Source organism: Staurois parvus, unplaced genomic scaffold (genome assembly GCF_062004578.1).
Source record: "Staurois parvus isolate SC_StPar_1 unplaced genomic scaffold, SC_StPar_1.0 ptg000390l, whole genome shotgun sequence".
In the NCBI taxonomy this organism is placed as follows: domain Eukaryota; kingdom Metazoa; phylum Chordata; class Amphibia; order Anura; family Ranidae; genus Staurois; species Staurois parvus.
Genome location: NW_028318186.1, coordinates 11,871,007 through 11,894,818, shown reverse-complemented (window position 1 = coordinate 11,894,818; position 23,812 = coordinate 11,871,007). Strand labels below are relative to the sequence as shown.

Sequence of the window (23,812 nt, the reverse complement as noted above, 5' to 3'; positions counted from 1 at the left end):
GAAGAACCCTTTTTTGAGTCTGCACTAGAACCAGATCGCATGGGTATTCACAAATATGCGATCCAATTCTGCATATCGCACCGTGTTTTGTAGATCGATTTTGAGGCGTTGTTAACATACACACCCATGAACAAGGTGCAATTCTGATGCTGTGCGGAATTCGCACAGAAAACTCTGCAAATTCCAGCCCACATCAGTGTGAACCAGGGCTTAAGGTCAAACGTACGTTCTTGGCTATAAATAAACTGATATTCTTCCCTTGCTGGGGTATAAAACATACCTTAGCCTCCTGATTAACATTTAACCTTTCATCTAGTTAGAAGGCTCCTAAAATTACAATCCCAGCACTTCAGTTTAGGGTGGAGCATGATTCCAGCATGATTAACATGATTTAGGTTTTGTTTACAGATTGTATTGTTCTAACTGCTCTTAGCCTTTTACATGTTTTAGAAAGACCTGTAGGCAATGTATACTTTGACAATGCTGGACAAAGCAGTAGGTTTACATTAGTAGTGGCCCCATCTGCGACTTTTACTCCCCTTCTCATTCTTTTACTGCACTGTTCAGAGAAGTAGAATGCCTGGCGCTTCCAAGTATGGGACTCACTTCACTTCCTTCCACATGATAGCACTGGTTCTTGGTGAATGACCATCCAGCACCTTTATTTTCATATGAGGGTGGAAGAGCCTCCTTGGCCCTGAGTAAGCTCTGACTAGTTTGACTTGGAAAGTACATATGGCTTCTTTTCAATGGCCATGAAAAAGCAGCGGGGAAGCACAGGGTAGGTAGGTTGATGCTGTTTCTTAAGCTAGTTTTAAAGCAAACCTATCTTCTGATATCTCTGTACAAATTTTAATTGGAGAGTCTGAAGGTAAACACCTTTTGCTGTGCTTAACCAATAACATTCCGTGTCACGGTTTCATTTTGCAATAAAGTTGTAACCAAGGATTCTATATACAGCGGGTAAAATAAATATTGAACATGTCACCATTTTTCTCAGTAAATATATTTCTAAAGGTGCTACTGACATGACATTTTCACCACGTCAGTAACAACCTATGCAAGCCATACATTCAAATTCATTTCATTTTATTACTCATAACTTAATTTCTGAATGTATTTGTTTTGGTTTCTTTGTATGTATGGATTGCATGGGTTGTTACTAACGTGAAAATTTCATGTCAATAGCACCTTTATAAATATATTTACGTGTTCATTGCTTATCTTACCCACTGCAAATAGTGAAAGTAAGTTAGATATAAAACATCCCTTTAACACCTATAAATATTGCCCTTCCAGGTGCCCCCTTGTCGTTTTTACTACAATGACCCTGTGGCAGGCGCAGCACCCTTTGGTGCCTAGTGCGCTGTGGCATTAGAAAAATTATGCAATTGCTGTTTCTTTGTTTGATTAGATTGACTTTACTCTGTAATTCCTCCAATGCCACTCTATGGATGCAGTAGGTTTAAAGAGCACACCGAATACTTTAGTTAACTTCTTTAATAACGTCAATCTTCTTCATAAAACACTGCTTACAATGGCTTGTTTCATTTATCATACAGTAGCTTATTTCTTTCATATTACAGTGGTTTGATTCGATAGCTTATCTCGATAGGTTCAATAGATTCGATAAATTAGTTCTGTATATTTCGTTCGATTGATAAATTCACTTGGATTTATAAATTCGTTAGATTACAGTGACTTGATTCGTAAGTTCGATGGAACTATTTGGCCTTCTCTGCTTCCATAAAGCTTTTCTGATTGGAACTTTGTCTGTTTCCTCCTCTGTCTGGTGAGCATGTGTCTCTAAAATATTCTATCAGGGAGTTTTACGCAGGCACAAATGTGAAACTGGCTGGGATTGGTTAAGGCTCTGTACAGTGTGAGGCTGTCTGTGATTGACTCACCTTTAACTAACTCTTAAAGGCATATTTTCCTTTTCTGCTTCTGCTAACACAATTAATATAAAAATGTCATATAACAATCAAAGACATAAATCACAGCAATGATTCTGCTTTTGGCTTTAACATATGCACATATATGCTGTACTGAGGTTATTGGCAGGTTTGGTATACACATATATGTGAACCATATTAACAACCTAGGACTGGTCTTAGCTGGCCAGCTACAGACCCCCCCCATGCCCACTAAACAGTATAGAGCCAGTGCACTACCCCACCTTCTCAAAGCTGCTAAAAGCTTGATACCTCTCTGTTGGTAAAAAAAAACATAATTTGACTGAATTCAAAAAGTGGCAGATATCCTGGAATCTGCAAAGACCAATATAATAGATGTTATAATATATGGGCTAATTGGATCCAATACTGCACTTCCTCTAACTTGGGAGTGCCAATTCTATATGTGATTTCAATCCCATGGCTCATGGCAACCACGCAGTCCTCAGGAGCAGTTTGACTTTATATCTAAGCATCACTGCACTCATATTTTTCAGCGAGAGTAGATTTTCACAGGTTAGGACTGTCACTAATCCCAGTCACCCTACCTTCCCTCGCACCCCTACCCTACCTTCTCCATCCCCTCTAACGCCCAAAGCACCATCTTTCCTATACACCTCTCCAACTATTTACATTGGTGGAGCCTCCTTCCACAGAGTAATAAAGCCAAGCCTGAATGTCATAAAAGAGGTGACACTGACACAGTTAGGTATGTTGTCTTTATTTACATAAACGTGAATATTTTTGAACATTTGGAAAACATTTCGTAATTGAATTTTAATGCTTGTAAAATCCAGAACAAACAAAATAAAGATTGTACAAACAAATCGTAAAACACCTTAACAATTAACCTCCAAACAGTTATAGTTTTTATTTTACAATGGATCTTTCCTCCATCAATCCCATTTTTTGGGAATAGATTTGATCTGTCTTTCACTGTGTGTTTTAGTGACGTCCTGACAAACCGAGCGCAGCTAATCTCTGAAACTTCAGGGCTGAGACAGCAGAATGGAGAGCTGAGGATGTTGTTACATCAGTACCTCAATTCCAAGGTAAGAAATGTCTCCATCTCACCCACCTTCTAATGTAGCCATGTGCAATTTTTATTTGATTGAATATACACTATATTGCCAAACGTATTGGGACACCCTTCCAAATAATTGAATTCAGGTGTTCCAATCACCTCCATGGTCAGAGGTGTAAAAAATCAAGCACCTAGGCATGCAGACTGCTTCTACAAACGTTTTTGAAAGAATGAGTCGCTCTCAGGAGCTCAGTGAATTTAAGCGTGGTACCGTGATAGGTTGCCACCTGTGCAATAAGTCCATCCGTGACATTTCCTTGCTACTAATTATTCCACGCTCAACTGTTAGTGGCATTATGACAAAGTGAAAGCAACTGGGAGCAACAGCAACTTAGCTACAAAGTGGTAGGCCACGTAAAATGACACAGCGGGGTCAGCGCATGTTGAAGCACACAGTGCTCAGAAGTCGCCAACTGTCTGCAGAGTCAATAGCTAAAGTCTAACATTGCCAAGTGCAATGCAAATCTGTAGAAGCAATGGTGTAAAGAATGCCACCACTGGACTCTAGAGCAGTGGAGACGTGTTCTCTGGAGTGACGAATCATGCTTCTCTGTCTGGCAATCCGATGGAAGTGTCTGGGTTTGGCGATTGCATTGTGCCAAGTGTAAAGTTTGGTGGAGAGGGGATTATGGAGTGGGGTTGTTTTTCGGGGGTTGAGCTTGGCCCCTAAGTTCCAGTGAAGGGAACGCTCAAGGCGTCAGCATACCAAGACACTTCAATGCTAATTCATGCTCCCAACTTTGTGGGAACAGTTTGGGGATGGCCCCTTCCTGTTCCAACATGACTGAGCACCAGTGCACAAAGCAAGGTAAATAAAGTCATGGTTGAGCCAGTTTGGGGTGGAGGAACTTGACTTGCCTGCACAGAGTCCTGACCTCAACCCGATAGAACACCTTTGGGATGAATTAGAGTGGAGTCTGCGAGCCAGGCCTTCTCATCCTACATCAATGCCTGACCTCACAAATGTGCTTCTGGAAGAATGGTCAAACATTCCCATAGACACACTCCTAAACCTTGTGGACAGCCTTCCCAGAATAGTTGAAGCTGTTATAGCTGCAAAGGGCGGGGCCAACTCAATATTGAACCCTGCGGACTAAGACTAGGGTGCCATTAAAGTTCATGTGTGTGTGTAAAGGCGGGCGGCCCAATACTTTTGCCAATTTAGTGTATATTTAAGAGTCATTAAATAGAGGAAGTGTCTATTCTTAATCCTTTTTTTTTTTTTTTTTTAATTTCGCTCTAACATACACTTTACCACAGTGCCAAGCTCCACATTAGTGTTCATAACTGGCCAAGCACACAGCTACCTTGAATAATGTAGCTGAAAGCTGCATTGTCACTGTCACTCTGCCAGCCGCTTTTTTTTTTTTTTTTTTTTTTTTTTTCAAGGGAGAAGTATACAAGAGGGTTTGTCTCCTGCTGTTTAGAGATTAAAAGGGCATAGTGGAAATCCATTTAGACGCATACACCCCTAGACACAGAAACAAGAGACAGAACTGCTTTGTAACTTGTGGCTCTCAAGACAGCCTCCCACTGTCTTCTCACAGAGCTGAGGCTGACAGCAGGAACAAATACGCAGGGGGGCTGTCATGTACCTGGTGGTGGAGCCTGGCATGAAGAGGCAGGTGTCTCTTGCACATCTGGCTCCGAGCCCCTGGTAAGGTAACAGAAGGCACCAGAGCATGGAGTGGCACAATTGCCTGACAGTTCTCACGGTGATAAGTGTGGAATATGTGCATTCCAAATTGAAGCTGGACTGTGATTGCCGAGCAGCAGAGACAGGCGTGGTAGAAGCTGGCAGGTCACTGACAGAGAACAGGCACTGGCAGGCTGATGGTTGCAGGGTACAGATGGCAAGCACAGGTTGTAAGGAGAGACAAGTGTCTCCAACCAGATTGGTAACTTGTGGATAGGTTAGGTGCAAACCGAAAACAGATGAGTAATCAGACCAGGGTCAGTAATGCTGAGATAGGTCAGCACAGGGAGCAGGCAGCGATGTAAATGAGAGACAAGCTAGGGGTCTGTGCAGGCAGAGTTCAGACATAGAGGCAGATCAGGTAAGCAGCAGAAGATCAGATGCAGGAACAGGTAGCAGGTACAGTGCCTTGAAAAAGTATTCATACCCCTTTTGTCCTGTTACAACCAAAAATGTAAATGTATTTTATTGGGATTTTATGTGATAGACCAACACAAAGTGGCACATAATTGTGAAGTGGAAGGAAAATGATAAATGTTTTTCAAAATTTTTTACAAATATCTGAAAAGTGTATCATGCATTTGTGTTCGGCCCCCTTTACTCTGATACCCCTAGGGCTTCATGTACACTATCAGCTCCTAAACACGAGTTTAGGAGCTTTTGACATTTTTTTTGCCAAAGCTCCTAAACTCCACTCCATAAAAGCCTATGCGTCCATATACGCATAACCTTTTAGCAGAGTTTAGGAGCTGCTGTTTTTAGGTGAGGTTAGACTTCCCTCTCCTGAACGCGTAAGAATTGCATTCAGGATAGGAATGTTTTGACTGCCCACTCCGGGAAAATGTAAAACGTGGCAAACCATGGTACCTTGTTTTTGCCACGATTGGCCTTTTCCCGTGATCAAGGTAGGCTCGTGTACATGAAGCCTAACTATAATCTAGTGGAACCAACTGCCTTCAGAAGTCGCCTAATTAGTAAATAGAGTCCACCTGTGTGTAATGTAATCTCTGTATAAATAAAGCTATTCTGTGAAGCCCTCAGTGGTTTGTTAGAAAATGGTAGGGAAGAAACGGCATCATGAAGGCCAAGCAACACACCAGACAGGTCAGGGTTTAAGTTGTGAAGAAGTTTAAAGCAGAGTTGGGTATAAAAAAATATCCCAAGCTTTGAACATCTCACGGAGCACTGTTCAATCCATCATCGGAAAATGGAAAGAGTATGGCACAAGTGCAAACCTACCAAGACATAGCTGTCCACCTAAACCGACAGACCGGGCAAGGAGAGCATTAATCAGAGAAGCAGCCAAGAGGTCCATGGTAACTCTGGAGGAGCTTCAGAGATCAACAGCTCAGATGGGAGAATCTGTCCACAGGACAACTATTAGTTGTGCACGCCACAACTCTTGCCTTTATGGAAGAGTGGCAAGAAGAAAGCCATTGCTGAAAGAAAGCCATAAGAAGTCTCATTTGCAGTTTGTGAGAAGCCATGTGGGGGACACACCAAACATGTGGAAGAAGGTGATCTGGTCAGAAGAGGCCAAAATTTAACTTTTTGGCCAAAAAGCAAAACACAATGTGTGGCAAAAAAACTAACACTGCACATCACCCTGAACACACCATCCCTACCGTGAAACGTGGTGGCAGCATCATGTTGTGGGGATGCTTTTCTTCAGCAGGGACAGGGAAGCTGGTCAGAGTTGATGAAAAGATGGATGGAGCCAAATACAGGGCAATCTTAGAAGAAAACCTGTTCGAGTCTGCAAAAGACTTGACACTGGGGCGCAGTTCATCTTCCATCAGGACAACGACCCGAAACATACAGCCAGAGCTACAATGGAATGGTTTAGATCAAAGCATATTCATGTGTTAGAATGGCCCAGTCAAAGTCCAGACCTAAATCCAATTTGAGAATCTGTGGCAAGACTTGACAATCGCTGTTGACAGATGCTCTCCATCCAATCCAACAGAGCTTGAGCTATTTTGCAGTTTGCGAGGATATGACACTTCCGGAAGTGTGAGGAAAAGTATCAGATACATTTAATATTTACTGTTCCCTACTTCTGATAATAATTTCATTAAAAAGTGACAGGGTCTTTTAAGGCCAAAATCCACATTTGCAAGTCATTGGACGTGCAATGGTGAGCAAGTAAACGATGTACTGCAAGTCCTTTTACAGGAATTAAAGGGCAAATCATTGATGAAATGCAGAAATATCTGGTTTGAGCTTTTGGTCACATTTGCTGTAGTATCTGTATGGCAGGTATCACTGCGGCCTGGAATTACATTGTACAATGGGAAATTCTGTTCCAGTGATGACCTGACTTGTTAAATGGTTGCTTTATAAATATCAATATGGATTTGTAAGGACAGTCACTCTCATCATTCACTGGCTGCAGAAAAATATGTACCGTATTTTCCAGCGTATAAGGCGACTGGGTGTATAAGACGACCCCCTAATTTTCCAGTTAAAACATAGGTTTTGGGCTATACTCGCCGTATAAGACTACCCCCCTTCCGAGGCAACACCATTTAAAAACATCAGATTTTTTAATTGAAATGGTTATGACTTACCGGTACTTAAAATCCTTCAAAATCCTCATGTTCATCCTCTGACATCATAAGTTCATGAATGACATCTTGTGATACATTTGTAAGACAGTCATCATATGGATCAGATGGTTACCGCTGGATGTGCGGTAATACGGTAGCTTCGGCTACATAGAGTATATATACAGCCCGCTGGATGTGCGGTAATACGGTAGCTTCGGCTACATACAGTATACAGTATATATACAGCCCGCTGGATGTGCAGTAATGTACATACAGTATACAGTATATATACAGCCCGCTAGATGTGCAGTAATGTACATACAGTATACAGTATATATACAGCCCGCTGGATGTGCGGTAATACGGTAGCTTCGGCTACATACAGTATATATACAGCCCGCTGGATGTGCGGTAATACGGTTGCTTCGGCTACATGCAGTATACAGTATATATACAGCCCGCTGGATGTGCGGTAATACGGTTGCTTCGGCTACATACAGTATATATACAGCCCGCTGGATGTGCGGTAATACGTTGCTTCGGCTACATACAGTATATATACAGCCCGCTGGATGTGCGGTAATACGGTAGCTTCGGCTACATACAGTATACAGTATATATACAGCCCGCTGGATGTGCAGTAATGTACATACAGTATACCGCGCTGAGCCAAGCTGGCTCAAAACAAATGTCCCTATGACAGATTAATCTGTCAGCCCGCTGGATGTGCGGTATATACAGTATACTGAGCCAAGCTGTTTCAAAACGTACCGGTACATCCCTACGGTAATCAGCCCACTGGATGCGTGTATGTACAAGAGCTGAGGCTACATACAGTATACGCTGGGCCAATCATGGCGAGCGCTGTATTCTACTAATGAATACAAAGCCTGCTCGGATTGGCTGACGTTGTGACATCATCAGCCCACCTCTCTGACCTCCAATCTGAGCAGGCTTTGTATTCATTAGTAGAATACATCACTCGCCGTGATTGGCCCAGTGTATACTGTATGTAGCCGCAGCTACCGTACATACACGCATCCAGTGGGCTGATTACAGTAGGGATGTACCGGTACGTTTTGAAGCCGCTTGGCTCAGCGCAGTATACTGTATATACCGCACATCCAGCGGGCTGACAGATTAATCTCTCATAGGGACATTTGTTTTGAGCCAGCTTGGCTCAGCATGGTATACTGTATGTACAGTATTACCACACATCCAGCCAGCTTGACCCAAACAAACTCAAGGTTCACATTTTATACCCCGCGTATAAGACGACCCCCAATTTTTGGGGTATATTTTTAAGTATAAAAAGTAGTCTTATACGCCAGAAAATACTGTAACTGTATAAGAATCCCCTGCAAATGAAAACTGAAATAGAGAGTGAAGGTAATAGTGTTTCTTTGATTTCAAAATACTGTAAAATTAAATATTACAATCATTGCAAAATTCTTTATGCTGTGGCAATGAAGTGCACCTCAGCACCCTCACATCCATTGCAGGGCTATAGGCTCTGCAATGGTCTTGATGACATCAGAGATCTGCCACCGCCGGAGCATATGGAAGAAGAGGCTGCAGGGACTGGTCTAGCAGCACAGGGCAACCTGCAGGAGTGGAGGATGGGGTAAGTAAAAGTGTTCTTCTCGTTCCCCCTTGACCTAAAAGAGCATTTAACCCTTGCAGTTTAGGATTCAAGTCAACTGCAAGGGTGGATTTTTATTTTGCTCAGAGATCAATAAACTACCAGACTGTGCTTTTTCAAGTGCAGTTGCACTCTTTTTCCTCGAAGCTTGGTGAAGCTCTGCTTATTTCCATCATCCAATCATGTGCCAGCAAAAATGCAGTTTTTAGTTTCCTTGCACCTGATTGGGTATTCTTTACAAAATGAGGCTTCACCACATTCACTAAGCTGTGGGGAGAATGCAACTGCTCTTGCAAACTGCACAGTCTATTTGCCTTTAGTAAATCTAAAAGCCCTATGGGTGTTGTGGGAGTGAACTGAAGAAACTGTTTTCTTCCTTGTTTGTATTGCAGAGACAGGTTACGGTTTACTGAGACTGTATAAAATTGTTTGTGGCTGCATTAAAGTGGTTGTAAACCCTTACCTATACCCTGTGAAGTGACTGGCCTCAGGTGATGCACAGAGATTAAACAAATCCTCCTACATGAGTTGTACCTGTTCATCTACAGCTGCCTGGAGATCATTGACACGTGTAGTTTTGGAATGATTCCTCACTGTTCTGATGATCCTTGACACTCCATGAGGTGAAATCTTGCATGGTGCACCAGACCTAGGGAGACTGACAGTTGTTTTGTGTTTCTTCCATTTGTGAATGATTGCACCAACTGGGATCACCTTGTCACCAAGCTGCTTGGCGATAGTTTGGTAGCCCAGTCCAGCCTTGTGTAGCTCTGCAATCTTGTCCCTGACATCCTTGGACAGCTCTTTGGTCTTTGCCATGGTGGAGAGTTTGGAATCTGATCGATTGCTCCTGTGGACAGGTGTCTTTTATACAGGTAACAAAATGAGATTAGCAGCACTCCCTTTAAGAGACTGCTTCTAATCTCAGCTTGATACCTGTATGAAAGACACCTGGTAGCCAGAAATCCTGCTGAATGATAGGGGATCAAATACTTATTTCCCTCATGAACATGCAAATCAGTGCATAATTTGTTAGACATGCATTTCTTTTGAATTTTTTGTTGCTATTCTGTCTCTGTGTTACAATACACCGAACATTTGATTTTTAGACCGATCATTTCTTTGTGAGTGTGCAAACATTCAAAATCAGCAGGGGATCAAATACTTATTCCCTTCACTGTATATGTCAGGAAAACTTGCCAGAAGTGACTCATTCCTATAGCAGAGTGAAGTGGCACTTAGCGCTCTGGACTGAGACAAGTACATACTATAGAGGGATATGCTTTGTTCATATTTCATGGCTGCAACCACTTTAAATTGTTTGTACTCCTTGCTGGTTCGCCACAGTGATGTAAACCCCATGTCAAACTTTCTGACCTTATCACTCATATTGTCCTTTTTGTTTCCATTTAAAGATCAACACAGAGCTAGAGATCCCTCCGACGCAGATCATGAAGGTGGATTTCATTCAGAGTTGATTCACCCAGAAGCAAATTTATAATTTTTGTGTAAAAGAAAAACTACAATAAACTCAGTTTCTGTTTGTGTCAAATTTGTATTTGACTTCTTTGTTAGTGGGTGACTATACATATACAATATATTATGCATTTCTTAGTTTCTGTTCTGGTCTATGATTCCATTAGCAAACAGGACTTTGTTACCTAATATATAATTGTAGCTTTCTCTTAATGTTCTATAAGGTTATATACACATGTCCAACTGCTTTTGCCTGCACATGATTCATAGTTCTCTCTACAAAAAAAAAAGTATGGAATTTAAGATCTTCATTCAAACTGTTAGGATTACGCATGTACAGTGTAGCGATCCAAAAATGTCTTCCGGTGTAAGAGCTTGTGAAAGCTTTCCTTTTTCAGAAGGTCTTATGAGATACTTTCTAAACTTCTTCATTTTATTGGGACTTACAATGTTCCAAAACGTGACTCGGGACACTAAGGGGTTGCTTTACTAAAAGTGAAGAGTGCAGAACCTGGTGCAGCTCTGCATGGAAACCAATCAGCTTCCAGGTTTTTTTGTCAAAGCTTCATTGAACAAGCTGAAGATAGAAACTGATTGGCTACCATGCAGAGCTGTACCAAATAAATTTTGCACTCTCCAATTTTGATAAACCAAACCCAAAGACATTTTAGACAACAGTTTCTAGACTTGTGGTAAGGCCCCTTTCACACGGGCATTCCGTATGTCCGTTTTTCATCTGTCCGTTTACAGATGAAAAACAGACACCCATGTATTTCTATGGACTAGTGGATGTAAACAGATAATTATCTGTTTACATCCGTTAATGTCCGCATCCGTTCCAATTTTTTTTACATAAGAAAAATAGGGTTTTCTTCCATTCACAAAAATGGATGTTAACGGACAAAAAACAGATGAAAATGGATGTAAATGGAGAAAAAAACAGATGAAAATGAGCGTAAACTGACAAAAATGGATGAAAAACTATGAAAACAGATGTAAACTGATGAGAAATAGATGAAAAACAGATGAAAAATGGATGTAAACTGATGTGAGCTGATGAACAACAAATGTGAACTGGTCTGTTTTTTCTGGAAAAAAACGATATTGAACTGATGAAAAATAAAGGACCGCCCGTGTGAAAGGGGCCTAACAGTTTGGAGAAGGCCCTCTTGCGCTCCAGCATGACTTTGCCCCTGTGCACACCAGCTCCATATAGACATGTCTTGATGGATTTGGATTTGGTCAGTGCCCTGACCAAAAGGCAATTAGGATGAACACCAGTTGCAAGCCGGGTCTTCTCGTTTACCAAAATCCACACACACTCCAAGCTCTTATGGAAAGACATCTCAGAAGAGTGGAGGTTGTTATAGCTTTAAAGGAAGGACTCAACATTAATACCTGTGGTTTTGGAATAGAATGTCCAACAAGCTCACATGCATGTGATGTTCAGGTGTCAGATATTTCCCATACAGTGCATTTCATTCTTTCAGGTGAATTTTCCTTATTTTACTCCACTAAGAACTCATATAAGAGAAACTTTCTCATGTGACTTTACAACGACTATGGCAGGAGTGGCAGACCAAGATCACAGACATACACTCATCAGCCACTTTATTAGGTCCACCTGTTCAATTGCTTGGCAACACAAATTGCTAATCAGTCAATCACATGACATCAACTCAATGCATTTAGGCATCTAGACGTGGTGAAGACGACTTGCTGAAGTTTAAACCAAGAATCAGATTGGAGAAGAAAGGGGATCTAAGTGACTTTGAATGTGGCATGGTTGTTGGTGCCAGATGGGCCAATCTAAGTATTTCAAAAACTGCTGATCTACTGGGATTTTCACGCACAGCTATCCCCAGGGCTTACTGAGAATGGTCAGAAAAAGAGTAAATGTGCAGTTGTATGGAGGAAAATGCCTTGTTGATGTCAGAGTACTGAGGGGAATGGGCAGACTGGTTGCTGCGACATTCAGATGGTAGGGTGAGAATTTGGTGTAAACAGCATGAAAGCATGGATCCATCCTGCCTTGAATCAATGGTTCAGGCTCGTGGTCGTGGTGTAATGGTGTGGGGGAGATTTTCTTGGCACTAGCAAGTTGTACCTAATAAAGTGGCCTGTGAGTGTATCTTGCCCGATAATCCGAGAAAAATGGAATGGTTGGGCTATAATGCACTATTGACATTCTAGGCAATAAAAGAAACAGAACTGCCAACTCTTGTTTTCAAATATGTTCCTTTAATCCAATGTCAATGAGTGAAATTGTTCATAGAGTTAATACAAAACACAGGCTAGAAAAATAATCTTGTACAGAACAGTCTCTCTCTCTAAATATTGAATCTCTGTATGCCAATAATGGACCTATATGATGCCTTGATTACATCATTAACTGTAAAAATCACAGTAATCCAAGTGGGTACTAAAATGACAATCCTCAAATGAGATACTCTATATTTTACTCCATTCAGCGTTGCACAATAGACTAGTTAGGCTACTCCAGGGTATCTAGGTAGGTGACCGGTCATACAGATGAGCTGTACCATGACTCCCCCTGGTGTAGATGAATATGTTTAGAAAACGAACTTCATGCCAGTCATAAGATTTACAAGATGTATGCATGTACAGGTGAAACTCGAAAAATTAGGGTATCGTGCAAAAGTTCATTTATTTCAGTAATGCAACTTAAAAGGTGAAACTAATATATGAGATAGACTCATTACATGCAAAGCAAGATAGTTCAAGCCGTGATTTGTCATAATTGTGATGATTATGGCTTACAGCTCATGAAAACCACAAATCCACAATCTCAGAAAATGAGAATATTGTGAAAAGTGCAATTTTCTCGGCTCAAAGTGTCCCACTCTAATCAGCTAATTAAGCCATAACACCTGCAAAGGTTTCCTGAGCCTTTAAATGGTCTCTCAGTCTGCTTCAGTAGGAATCACAATCATGGGAAAGACTGCTGACCTGACAGTTGTGCAGAAAACCATCATTGACACCCTCCATAAGGAGGGAAAGCCTCAAAAGGTAATTGCAAAAGAAGTTGTATGTTCCCAAAGTGCTGTATCAAAGCACATTAATAGAAAGTTATGTGGAAGGGAAAAGTGTGGAAGAAAAAGGTGCACAAGCAGCAGGGATGACCGCAGCCTTGAGAGGATTGTCAGGAAAAGGCCATTCGAAAGTGTTGGGGACTTTCACAAGGAGTGGACTGAGGCTGGAGTCAGTGCATCAAGAGCCACCACACACAGACGGATCCTGGACATGGGCTTCAAATGTTGTATTCCTCTTGTGAAGCGGCTCCTGAACAACAAACAACATCAGAAGCGTCTTACCTGGGCTAAAGAAAAACAGACCTGGTCTGTTGCTCAGTGGTCCAAAGTCCTCTTTTCTGATGAGAGCAACTTTTGCATCTCATTTGGAAACCAAGGACCCAGAGTATGGAGGAAGAATGGAGAGGCACACACTGCAAGATGCTTGAAGTCCAGTGTGAAGTTTCCACAGTCTGTGTTGATTTGGGGAGCCATGTCATCTGCTGGTGTTGGTCCACTGTGCTTCATTAAGTCCAGGGTCAACGCAGCCATCTACCAGGAGATTTTGGAGCACTTCATGCTTCCTTCCGCAGACGAGCTTTATGAGGATGCTGACTTCATTTTCCAGCAGGACTTGGCACCTGCCCACACTGCCAAAAGCACCAAAACCTGGTTCAATGACCGTGGGATTACTGTGCTTGATTGGGTAGCAAACTCGCCTGACCTAAACCCCATAGAGAATCTATGGAGCATTGCCAAGAGAAAGATGAGAGACATGAGACCGTACAATGCAGAAGAGCTGAAGGCCGCTATTGAAGCATCCTGGTATTCCATAACACCTCAGCAGTGCCACAGGCTGATAGCTTCCATGCCACGCCGCATTGAGGCAGTAATTGCTGCAAAAGGGGCCCAAACCAAGTACTGAGTACATATGCATGCTTATACTTTTCAGAGGTCCGATATTGTTCTATGTACAATCCTTGTTTTATTGATTGCATGTAATATTCTAATTTTCTAAGATTGTGGAATTGGGGTTGTCATGAGCTGTAAGCCATAATCATCACAATTATGACAAATCATGGCTTGAACTATCTTGCTTTGCATGTAATGAGTCTATCTCATATATTAGTTTCACCTTTTAAGTTGCATTACTGAAATAAATGAACCTTTGCACGACATTCTAATTTTTCGAGTTTCACCTGTATGTATGGCGGTTATAAACAGAACTAGCGGATCCATAGATCTCCTCAAGGTTATAAGGTGAGAGGGCCCAAAAAAGAAATCATCTCCTTTATTACCAGTATTAAGATGCTTACATGTTTTAAAAAACTCGATAATCCAATTATTTTGATTTTCCAATTATATCTCCAAATAATAAAACCATCCTTGGGCATTTTCTAATCATTTATTCACCCTGCAAAATAGCTGGATCTACTCAGTGAATGGGATCCTTGAACTTTGCCAGGCCAAAAAAAAAAAGACTTAAAGTAAACCTGCACTCCATTTTAATGGTAAATTTCTGCCTATGATGCCACTACTAGATTTCTGCTGCTACGTTGAGTGCCCAGAAAAAGCCTCTTCTCTTTGATTTAGTGTCCCTTCATTAAAGGGGCCTGATTTTCCCCAACAAGCCCTGCCAGCTGCCATTCCACTGTCCAAGGAGACCAGTGTAGTGTATGTAGAGTTTTGGCAAGAATATATATTTACCAGCTAATGATTATATAATGTTGTGTCAGACCAGAATGTTAGATTCATTTTATATGTTGATATACAATATGTAGCTAGAGAGACCTCTGTAACCCCTGAAACATGTTGGTGTATCCTGTTGACTAAAAATAAATGTTAATTTCCTTCATTTTTCTGTAAGGGCCATCTATAAGGGTCCTATGACTAGTAGAGCTGTCTGCCAACCTCCATAGTATACCTGTGATAAACATGTAGGTGTACATAGAAGTCCTGTTCTACTAAACGTGGCAATCATATTAGTCTCAGTGATCAGTGAAGGCATTCTAATTTATCAGTGGAATGGCAACCAGCAGAGCTTTGCACCAGAACTCATGTCATTCCCCATTTACAAAGTGAAACTAAATCAGAGAGGGACACAGAAGAATTTCTTGCTAAAATGTACCAGAAGACATCTTGTAGCGTTTTCTTTATGGCAAACATTTTCCTTTTCCAAATTCACAATGGACTAGATGTTGAAATCTGGTGAAGTCTGAACAAAGCACCATTCTGATTCAGCAAGTTCATGAGTCTGTTCGTCAAGCTATCCTAATACACATTTATCTACTGGCCCATTTGTTTATTGACCAGAGGTCAGTGAGTATAGGTGAAGGAAAAGCAGAGCACAGAATATGGAAACAGCTGGCCAAGGGGTTCAAAGTTGCCCTTTTAAAAACTGAAATTTGAATTTCAAAACTGTAATCTGTGGAAAATTCTCAGAAAAAAATGAGGTAACCCACATGGAAGAAAAGTACTGTATATACAATTTTGGCAGTATTCAATATATATATATATATATATATATATATATATATATACTGCACGTTGAAATGCTTTTTTTTATATATTGCAAAATATATGAAAAATATTTTTAAAAATATATATTTTTTAAAATATATTCTTCAGATATTTTTAACATATAAAAAAGTAATTTTAACATATTTTTATGTATATTTGTAAATGCATTCCAAAAATGTAGATTAAATGTATTTTCAAAGACATACAGTATATTTGAAAATGTATTTTTAAAAATATTTTTCATATATTTTGTAATAAAAAACGTGTGTGTGTGTATATGTATATGTGTGTGTGTGTATATATATATATATATATATATATATATATATATATATATATATAATTTTTTTTTTAAATATATTGAATACGGCCAAAATTATAGTATTTCAAATAAATGTTACTATATTTGGGAAAATATTTTTAAAATATATGTAGAACATATTTTTCTTCCATGTAGGAAGGCTCCATAAGCTTCCAGCCTGCACAGAAAAGTATTGCATGTTGAATGAATTGCAGTTTTACGGTCTTGTTTGTTTGCTGTCTCTGGTTGTTCTTGTAACTCTTTGAAGCAACCATTGCTCCTGCAATAGCAGACACTGAAAACATACCTCTACGTTGGGCAGTTAATCCAAGCTCTGCTGTCTTCAAACAGTACAGCCTCAGGCAAAGTCTTTACTATTTAACACTGCTGGGAATGTGGGCTGTCTGTGTGAATTTATCAAATGTGTCCTTTGCACATGAAACATGAAAGCCCAACTCCAGATAATGTTTTTGTATTTTTGGATAGAGTAACCTATAGAGGTTACTCTATCCAAAAATACAAAAAAATAGGCAGAGGTCATTAACAGGTATCAGAAACTGGAACAGAGCCCCAATGGGGATTCCTGCTCAGGTTCTTATTGTTCTCTTTTTTTTAATATCCCAGTGATGCCCATTCTGCAAATTAAAAATTTGTGTCTTAAAATCAAGAAGTGAGGGAAAATGTCTCCAATGCATTCACAGTCATCACAGATTTTATAGAAGCTCTAATCCTTCTTTCCTTCTCCTTTATTCAATAGTAGCTGGAGTTGGGCTTAAATGGTAGACTTACCATTCTGAAGGATATCAAGGATGCATCTATTGGCTCTGAAAGACTTTCTTCCCATCTCTAAAATATCCTTCTACAACTGACAATACTAAGGTAGGCAAACAGGATACTTGGTTGTGGTTGCCTGTGGTAGCAAATATTAGGGCTGAACCGGCATAAAGAGCACTATATAAATACAGTTGGTTGCATCCAACACGCCATTCCCCAATGTCCAATTCATCTACCAGGATTTATTAATCTCTGGTTGAGTACTCCGGGTAATGTGTACAAAGACAAGGCCAAAAACACCAACAGCATGCAGGTCAGCAACAGACCAAAGAGGTGCCACTTGTAATTCCTCCACACTAGTACGCACACTATACGCAATGGGTTCAGCAGCCACATCAGACTAGTATTAGGACGACTGGACGATGGATGGAGTCACCATTTTATTGTAACAAACAAGGCAAATAACAGCCACAACAACAAACACAAAAATAGACAAAACACAAAGAGATAAGAAAAAGAAAAAAAAATTATAATTCACACAATAAAACTTATAAATAAAATTCTTTACAACATACACAAACTCAAATTAGTGCAAGGCAGGGAGGTAATTCCCTATATCATAAAGATGGAAGAAAGTAACAATGAAAGAGGCATGATGGTGAAAACGAAACACTGCTGGAAATGTCATGATATCACACATTAAATGCAAACAATGGTGAATGATGTCTGGATTGGGAGACATTACCCTGTGCTCTGTAATGGATATTGTGCTTTGATCATCACTGAATGCATGAGGCCTATTGCATTGTGTTTCATGTCAAATAATTTTGCATATCTCCTGTTCTAGAAGTTGCTACTTGTCTGCATGAGTGGAATGAAAGAAGAACTCTTTCCTAAACAAATGTATTTCTATAGTTTCTATTTGCACAGCTGTAACACACAGGTCATATGTAGAAAATATAGAAGGCCTTGGTGCTGAATTCTTTTTCAGATCAATAGGTTGCAGGTTTTCAAATTGTTTGCAGATCTGGAACACCTACCAAAATGAAACTTAAACTGGTTGTAAAGGCTCAAGGTTATTTACCTATATGCATTCCATGCATGAAGGTAAAAACCACCTGTGTGCAGCTTTCCCCCCAGCATCCCCCCCAATACTTACCTGAGCCCCATCACGATCCAGCAATGTGCACGAGAGCCTCGGCTCTCCACGGAGTCTCCCTCCTCATTTCCTGAGACCGCAGTGGGAGCTTTTGGCTCCCACTGCTATCAATCACAGCCAGTGAGTCAATGAGGAGAGAAAGGGGGACTGGCCAAGCTGCGGCTCTGTGTGTGAATGGACACTTAGAGCAGTGGCTCAGGAGCAAGCCTGCTTGGGTGCCCCCATAGCAAGCTGCTTGGGCGCTGCCATAGAAAGCTGCTTGCTCTGGGGACACTCAGCAGGAGAGAGGAGCCAGGAGCGACCTGAGAAGAGGAGGCTCGTGGCTGTTCTGTGCAAAACCACTGTACAAAGCAGGTAAGTATGACATGGTTGCTATTTTTTTTTTAAATTGCCTTTAATATGGATATTTTTGCATAGTTACATTGGACCAGCTTGAACCAATGTATGAGGTGGTATCAAAAAGTTTTGAGCCTAGTTTTATAACACGCCAGCAGATGGCAGCACAAGGCTGCATGCAGAGTCACAGGGAACACAATCTTTCATAAGTCTGTGTGCCAAAAGTCGTCATCCTGTGTACATCGGGAGCTGTGTAACTGGTGCTATTCTGACCACGTGTATTGCCACATCTGCTATTTCATCATGGACAGTTAGAGCAAAGAACAAACGTGAAATTCTGCGTGAAACCTATACATCCAAGTCTCGTCACTGGTAATGATCCTCGACATGAAGTATGGGTCATCCACGGCACACTGACTTTGATGCAGTATTCCTTCTGCCCCTGCATCAGCAGACTGGGGACCTGGCACTCAAAACACCTCAAACAACTCATTGCTGTATCATCGTAAACTTGCCAAATCATGTCAAACCTCTCTGGTAGATTTGCCCAGTTTCATGCAGAAGCTCACATTTGCTCTTTGTTCTAACTTGCTGTCCAAGATGAAATAGAAGACGTGGTAACACACAGTCAGAATAGCACCAGTTGCACAGCTCCCGAAGTACACAGCACAATGTCTTTTGGCACACTGACTTATGAAAGTCGGTGCTCCCTGTGACTCTGTATGAAGCCTTGTGCTGACATCTGTTGGTGTTTTACAAAATTCAAAACATTTTTTATACCTCCTTTTAACTATGCATATACAGTACCATACCTGTGGGATCCTTCTAGAAGCTGTAAATCACTGTAGAAGAAGCTACTACTCCAGCGATCTCTACCAGCTTCTGGATCCCATCCCAAAAACACAGGCTCGGTATGGGTGCCATTTAGAGAATGTTTTGTGTTTTTCAAGAATGCAAAGCATTCTCTGAATGAGGTTGAGAGGCGGGGTGGTGGCATCATGCTCTCCACCTCGTCCAATCAGAGAATGCTTTGCAAGCTGGACCACTGTAATTACACAATAAAAAGGCCATACCTGACATTCTTCTTTAGGGTTCTAGAGCAACAATCCTCCAACATGACAGTCCCAATGCTAGTGTTTGGCAATTGGGCTTTAATAATCAAGTAATTCTCATTTTTTTTCTTTCATTGACATTTTTTTTTTGCTACAATTAAATATGCAGCTCTTGCTACAATACTCCACCCTCTCCAGTTGTAGACTCATTGCTCCAGATGCCCATTGTGATTAAGCCAACTTTTTGTGAGCGGACAGTGTCAATGGTCTGTACCCTGGAGGGCATAGCATCAGGTCACCATGACCACACAGGAGAATGTTGTAGAGATTGGTGACACATCATTATGTGGTGCCTCTCTCTGCAGCATTTAGGACAAGCCCACCGCTAAAGGAAGAGGACCTGTGATGTTACACTGCCGTGCCAAAGACTGCGGGAAAATAGCTATGTTTACAAATGTATTAAAAATAAAATGTAGAAGGGAGCTGGGGGTAGGAAACAGGGTAAGGGTGTAACTGGACTTTAATAATGGGATGTAAGCTGTAAGGCTGTTAGCTGTAAAATTACAATTTTACTGAGAAAATTGTGCTTTAAGTATATATAATTAAAAGTGTCTCAAAATCATATCCACAAGACCAGCTGGAACCTGCCAGAAGTATTTTAAATATATTATTATTATTATTATTTTTATTATTATTATATTTGTTTTTCAGTTATTATACTGGAATGCTTGATACCTTAAGGCTCAGATTAATTGATCATTTGGTCAAAATGATAAATAGTAAATCCAACTGGAAATTAATGATGTTCAATTGTGCAGAGAGAACTTTCAATTCTAGGGAATAAAAAAAGAACTGCAAAGAGTATTCTTGAATTGATTTCCAAACCACATAATATTCTGATAACCATCTCGTAAAGTAAAACCCTTGGGATACCCTTACACAAGCAAAGATTGGATATATGGACGATGCTGGTTGTTTTGGAAGACCGACTGCCTATGGGTTTGCTAAGATCAAGTCTGACTAAAATAATCATTTTTACACATTTTGTTTGCTTGAATGGGCTTGGTCATGTGACGGGCTGAGGATAAACTGTTGAAGTATTCTATAAGTATACATTTCATTCAAAAACAAATAAGTTTTAATCTGGTGCATCTATATATGTTCTAACAATTTTTCCCACTGGATATCTTGAAGTGGATATCATTAAAACATGATTCACTGTTTAGCTGGCCACCCCATTTGTTTAAACCCATGAAAGTTAGTAGAATCATAAAACACTAATTTAGGCTGTAGATACTTCTGCTCTGAGATTCTATCGCTAACTGGACATGTGGCCAAACATATTTGCCTGTGTGTTCTATATCAAGGAGAGGGTCAACCAATGGGACAGTTGATATTGCATTTGTGCTGAGGGATTCTAGGGCAGCAGATTCTATAGTCAAGCAGCTTGTGGTTTCTGCTACCATTTATGAGTTTTAGAGATAGTATTGGTACAGGGACTGGCTGGCAACTTTTGGCCCTGAGCCAAGTACAACCCAAAGGCCCATGGTGCAGCAATTCGTCCCCCCCTCCCACTCTCCCTCTTCTTTGCCTCCTCTTGACCCCCATCCCAGGCTGAAGCTCCACTCCAAGTACTCACTGCTCACCAGGTGGGTCAGACTGGGCAATGCATGCTGCACCGACTTGGGGTTCCTGAACTGGTTGGCCGGGGGCAGCATGGTGCCTTGGTTGAGGCTAACCAGGGGAGGAGAGCCTCTGGTGGCCAAGGAGCCAGCCTCTTTTCCATGTCGGGGGGAGGGGGCTGCCTGCGCTCTGTCCTCTGTAGGACACCGGCAGGGACTTTTTACTCCTCTGCACAAGGAAGCCTTTTAGGCATGTCTGCGGCAAATGCGTTGCCGCCTCTTTACAGGGATTTAGAGCGGCCTGGGAGGCAATTTCCCCCTGCCCAGTCCACCCTTGGATCAGTAGAGGATTGAAGGAACGTAATTCGATTGGACATGGTATTTTGAGGTATTTGGTTTTATTTGAAAAATAAGGAAGATGTCCACTTCAGTGGCCGCTTCCAACATTAAGGATTTAGAATCAGGAATACTGGAATGTGGGGAGAAATATCCAGTTACTGCATTTATGAGTAACTTTGCATGACTCAAAAACCATATCGAGGAAGGTCCCTGTCTGGTTCTTCAGCAGCCATAAAACTATGATTTTCATCATGCTCTGCTAGCCAGGAAATCATGAGGATGATAATCTCAAAACTCCTAGCAATTGAAAGATTAAAACAAACCTAAGTCTCCTACTCTTTGAACAAAAAGTCTCCTACTCTTTGAGCAAAGCTTTTAAAACCCTCTTTTATCTTATCTGGAAGGTCCCTGTATTGCAATATGGATGCAAAACCAAAATTTACATCTTTACCACCTGTATTAACTTTGGTCAATGTTAAAGAGACAGTCACAGATTGGAAAATCCTACTGGTCTTGGTTTGGTTAGTGTAAAACATGCCTTTTGTTGGGCGAACATGTGCATAAACTCAGTGACAGTCTAATCTACAAAAATCTCACCAAAGAGAATTGTTCTAGTTTTGAATGTTCTGTAAATAATCCAGGTTAGTATCTAAAAAGAAGCAAGCTTTTGCTGCTAAAGGAAAAAACTTATAGGCCAACCATGGAGCCTCAACTTTTTCGGCAAATGTTTGCTTTCCCCCTTCCAGTCGCTTCTCAGTAGAAACTAATGAACAAAAATTCACACAGAAAATGTTTTGCTGAAACCCATCACAATACTATACAGTCTATGATGGAAAGGACAAACGTTTTGAGCAAGGATAGGCACTGCAGAGTCTATTCTTCTTGAGTTTCTCTTCATGCTCCCAGCAGCTTCTTGACCATGTAGCCTGGCATGCTGTACAGGAAGAGTGCCACCATCGCCAGTAGCAGCAAGGCCAAGACGATCTTAATGATGAGCCACTTGTAGCGATTACAGATGAGGTACTTGATGGACTTAAGCGGGTTAAGGAACCAGATGAAAGATGTGTCAGGCCGACTGTCCAAGGTGGAGAGAACCAAGCAAAGTGGGCAGTGGAGAGGAAAGGAGATAAATAGATGTGGTTAGTAGAAAAATATTAGCAGTGGTGTCTCTGAAATGTAAAATTAGTTTGTTAGTTGTCCAACAAAAAACCTGCAGAGGTAAAGAGGAGGTGAGGATTAACCCCCAGACCCCCTTTCCTGACTTGTTTTAGACTTCAGTGGAGCACAGATAATGTCACCCTTCATGCTACTAGTAAAACATTACACCTAAGTCCTGGTCTCTAATTAGAATGTCTCTTGGGGGAGCCGCTAATAAAAGGGCAAAATAGCCTTTTTTTTCCGTAGCTTACCAGTGGGCTTCTATTTATCCTGCTAGTTATGAGCAGACAAGGATCTAAATGTTCCTGCAGATATAATAGCATAGACATGTTGGCACAATCTAACAGCCAGAAGATCTTTTCAAGAACATACACAGGAATTGGCCAACTATGCATGCAGGATATCTTCAGACCTGGTTCAAATACATTGGTCTGCAAGGGTGATCCAACCCAGGCAATCAATTCTTCCTCCAGGTGATGTCCGGAAAGGTTAAGAAGTGCCCACACACTTACTATTCTCTCTCAATCTAATTGAAACAACTGGATTAGATGACAATTATTTTATGTTGGCAGATACCTTTTTAGTGATCTTTTGCTTTACTTTATTGGCACACTCCCCAGCAGTACTTGATCACATAGCTTTCACTTTCCCATCATTCTGTTTAGTTGGCAGGAGTGAGGAAAGGAAGCCCTGTGTAATTCATGAGTCACTATAGTTGGATTTTACATGGGGCAGAGAAGTCTCCTCCTGTCTACATGTGACAGTGCAGGGCCAGTCATCAAGCACCAGTGATATCACATGACAGGGAGGGTAAAGAGTCTCATTCTCCTCTATATCTAGAGGTGTAAGGCATTTTCTTTGTTTATATTGGCTACATGGAGTGGAGGGGGAAGGAAGGAGTATGTGATGCTAAGAAGGGGGCCAAAAAAAGATAATCTGTTGTTTTTTTTCTGAAAGAAATATCTCCGATTATTTTTAAGCAAAGGTAAGAAAAACTCTAGTTTCAAGTAAGCTGCTTTTTGCCTTCAGATTCTACCACTGCCATGCAAATATGTCCAGAAATAATAATGTAGTTCAAAAATGGCTTTGCTTAAACTGCTGCGTAAAATCCTTTTTA

At 40.9% G+C, this 23,812-nt stretch overlaps 2 protein-coding genes across 21 annotated transcripts in view; one reads left to right on the top strand and one right to left on the bottom strand.

The window, feature by feature from the left end:
* The window catches only part of DRC1 (dynein regulatory complex subunit 1), an 81,101-nt gene extending 70,623 nt beyond the window's left edge, over positions 1–10,478 (top strand). For all 3 annotated transcript variants that reach the window (XM_089686097.1, XM_089686095.1, XM_089686096.1), the window contains 2 exons: positions 2,905–3,007; positions 10,342–10,478. In XM_089686097.1, coding sequence (XP_089542223.1) covers positions 2,905–3,007; positions 10,342–10,404 — 166 coding nt within the window. In that variant the 3' untranslated portion in view covers positions 10,405–10,478. The remainder of the gene's footprint in view (positions 1–2,904; positions 3,008–10,341) is intronic.
* A 5,762-nt stretch (positions 10,479–16,240) lies between these two features.
* OTOF (otoferlin) overlaps positions 16,241–23,812 on the bottom strand; it is a 547,586-nt gene continuing 540,014 nt past the window's right edge. For 8 of the 18 annotated variants that reach the window (XM_089686077.1, XM_089686076.1, XM_089686082.1 and 5 more), the window contains one exon: positions 16,241–17,444. In XM_089686077.1, coding sequence (XP_089542203.1) covers positions 17,258–17,444 — 187 coding nt within the window. In that variant the 3' untranslated portion in view covers positions 16,241–17,257. Of the gene's footprint in view, positions 17,445–19,261; positions 22,613–23,812 lie in introns of those variants that run through there. The other 10 variants (XM_089686080.1, XM_089686079.1, XM_089686083.1 and 7 more) reach the window with 3 other exon arrangements.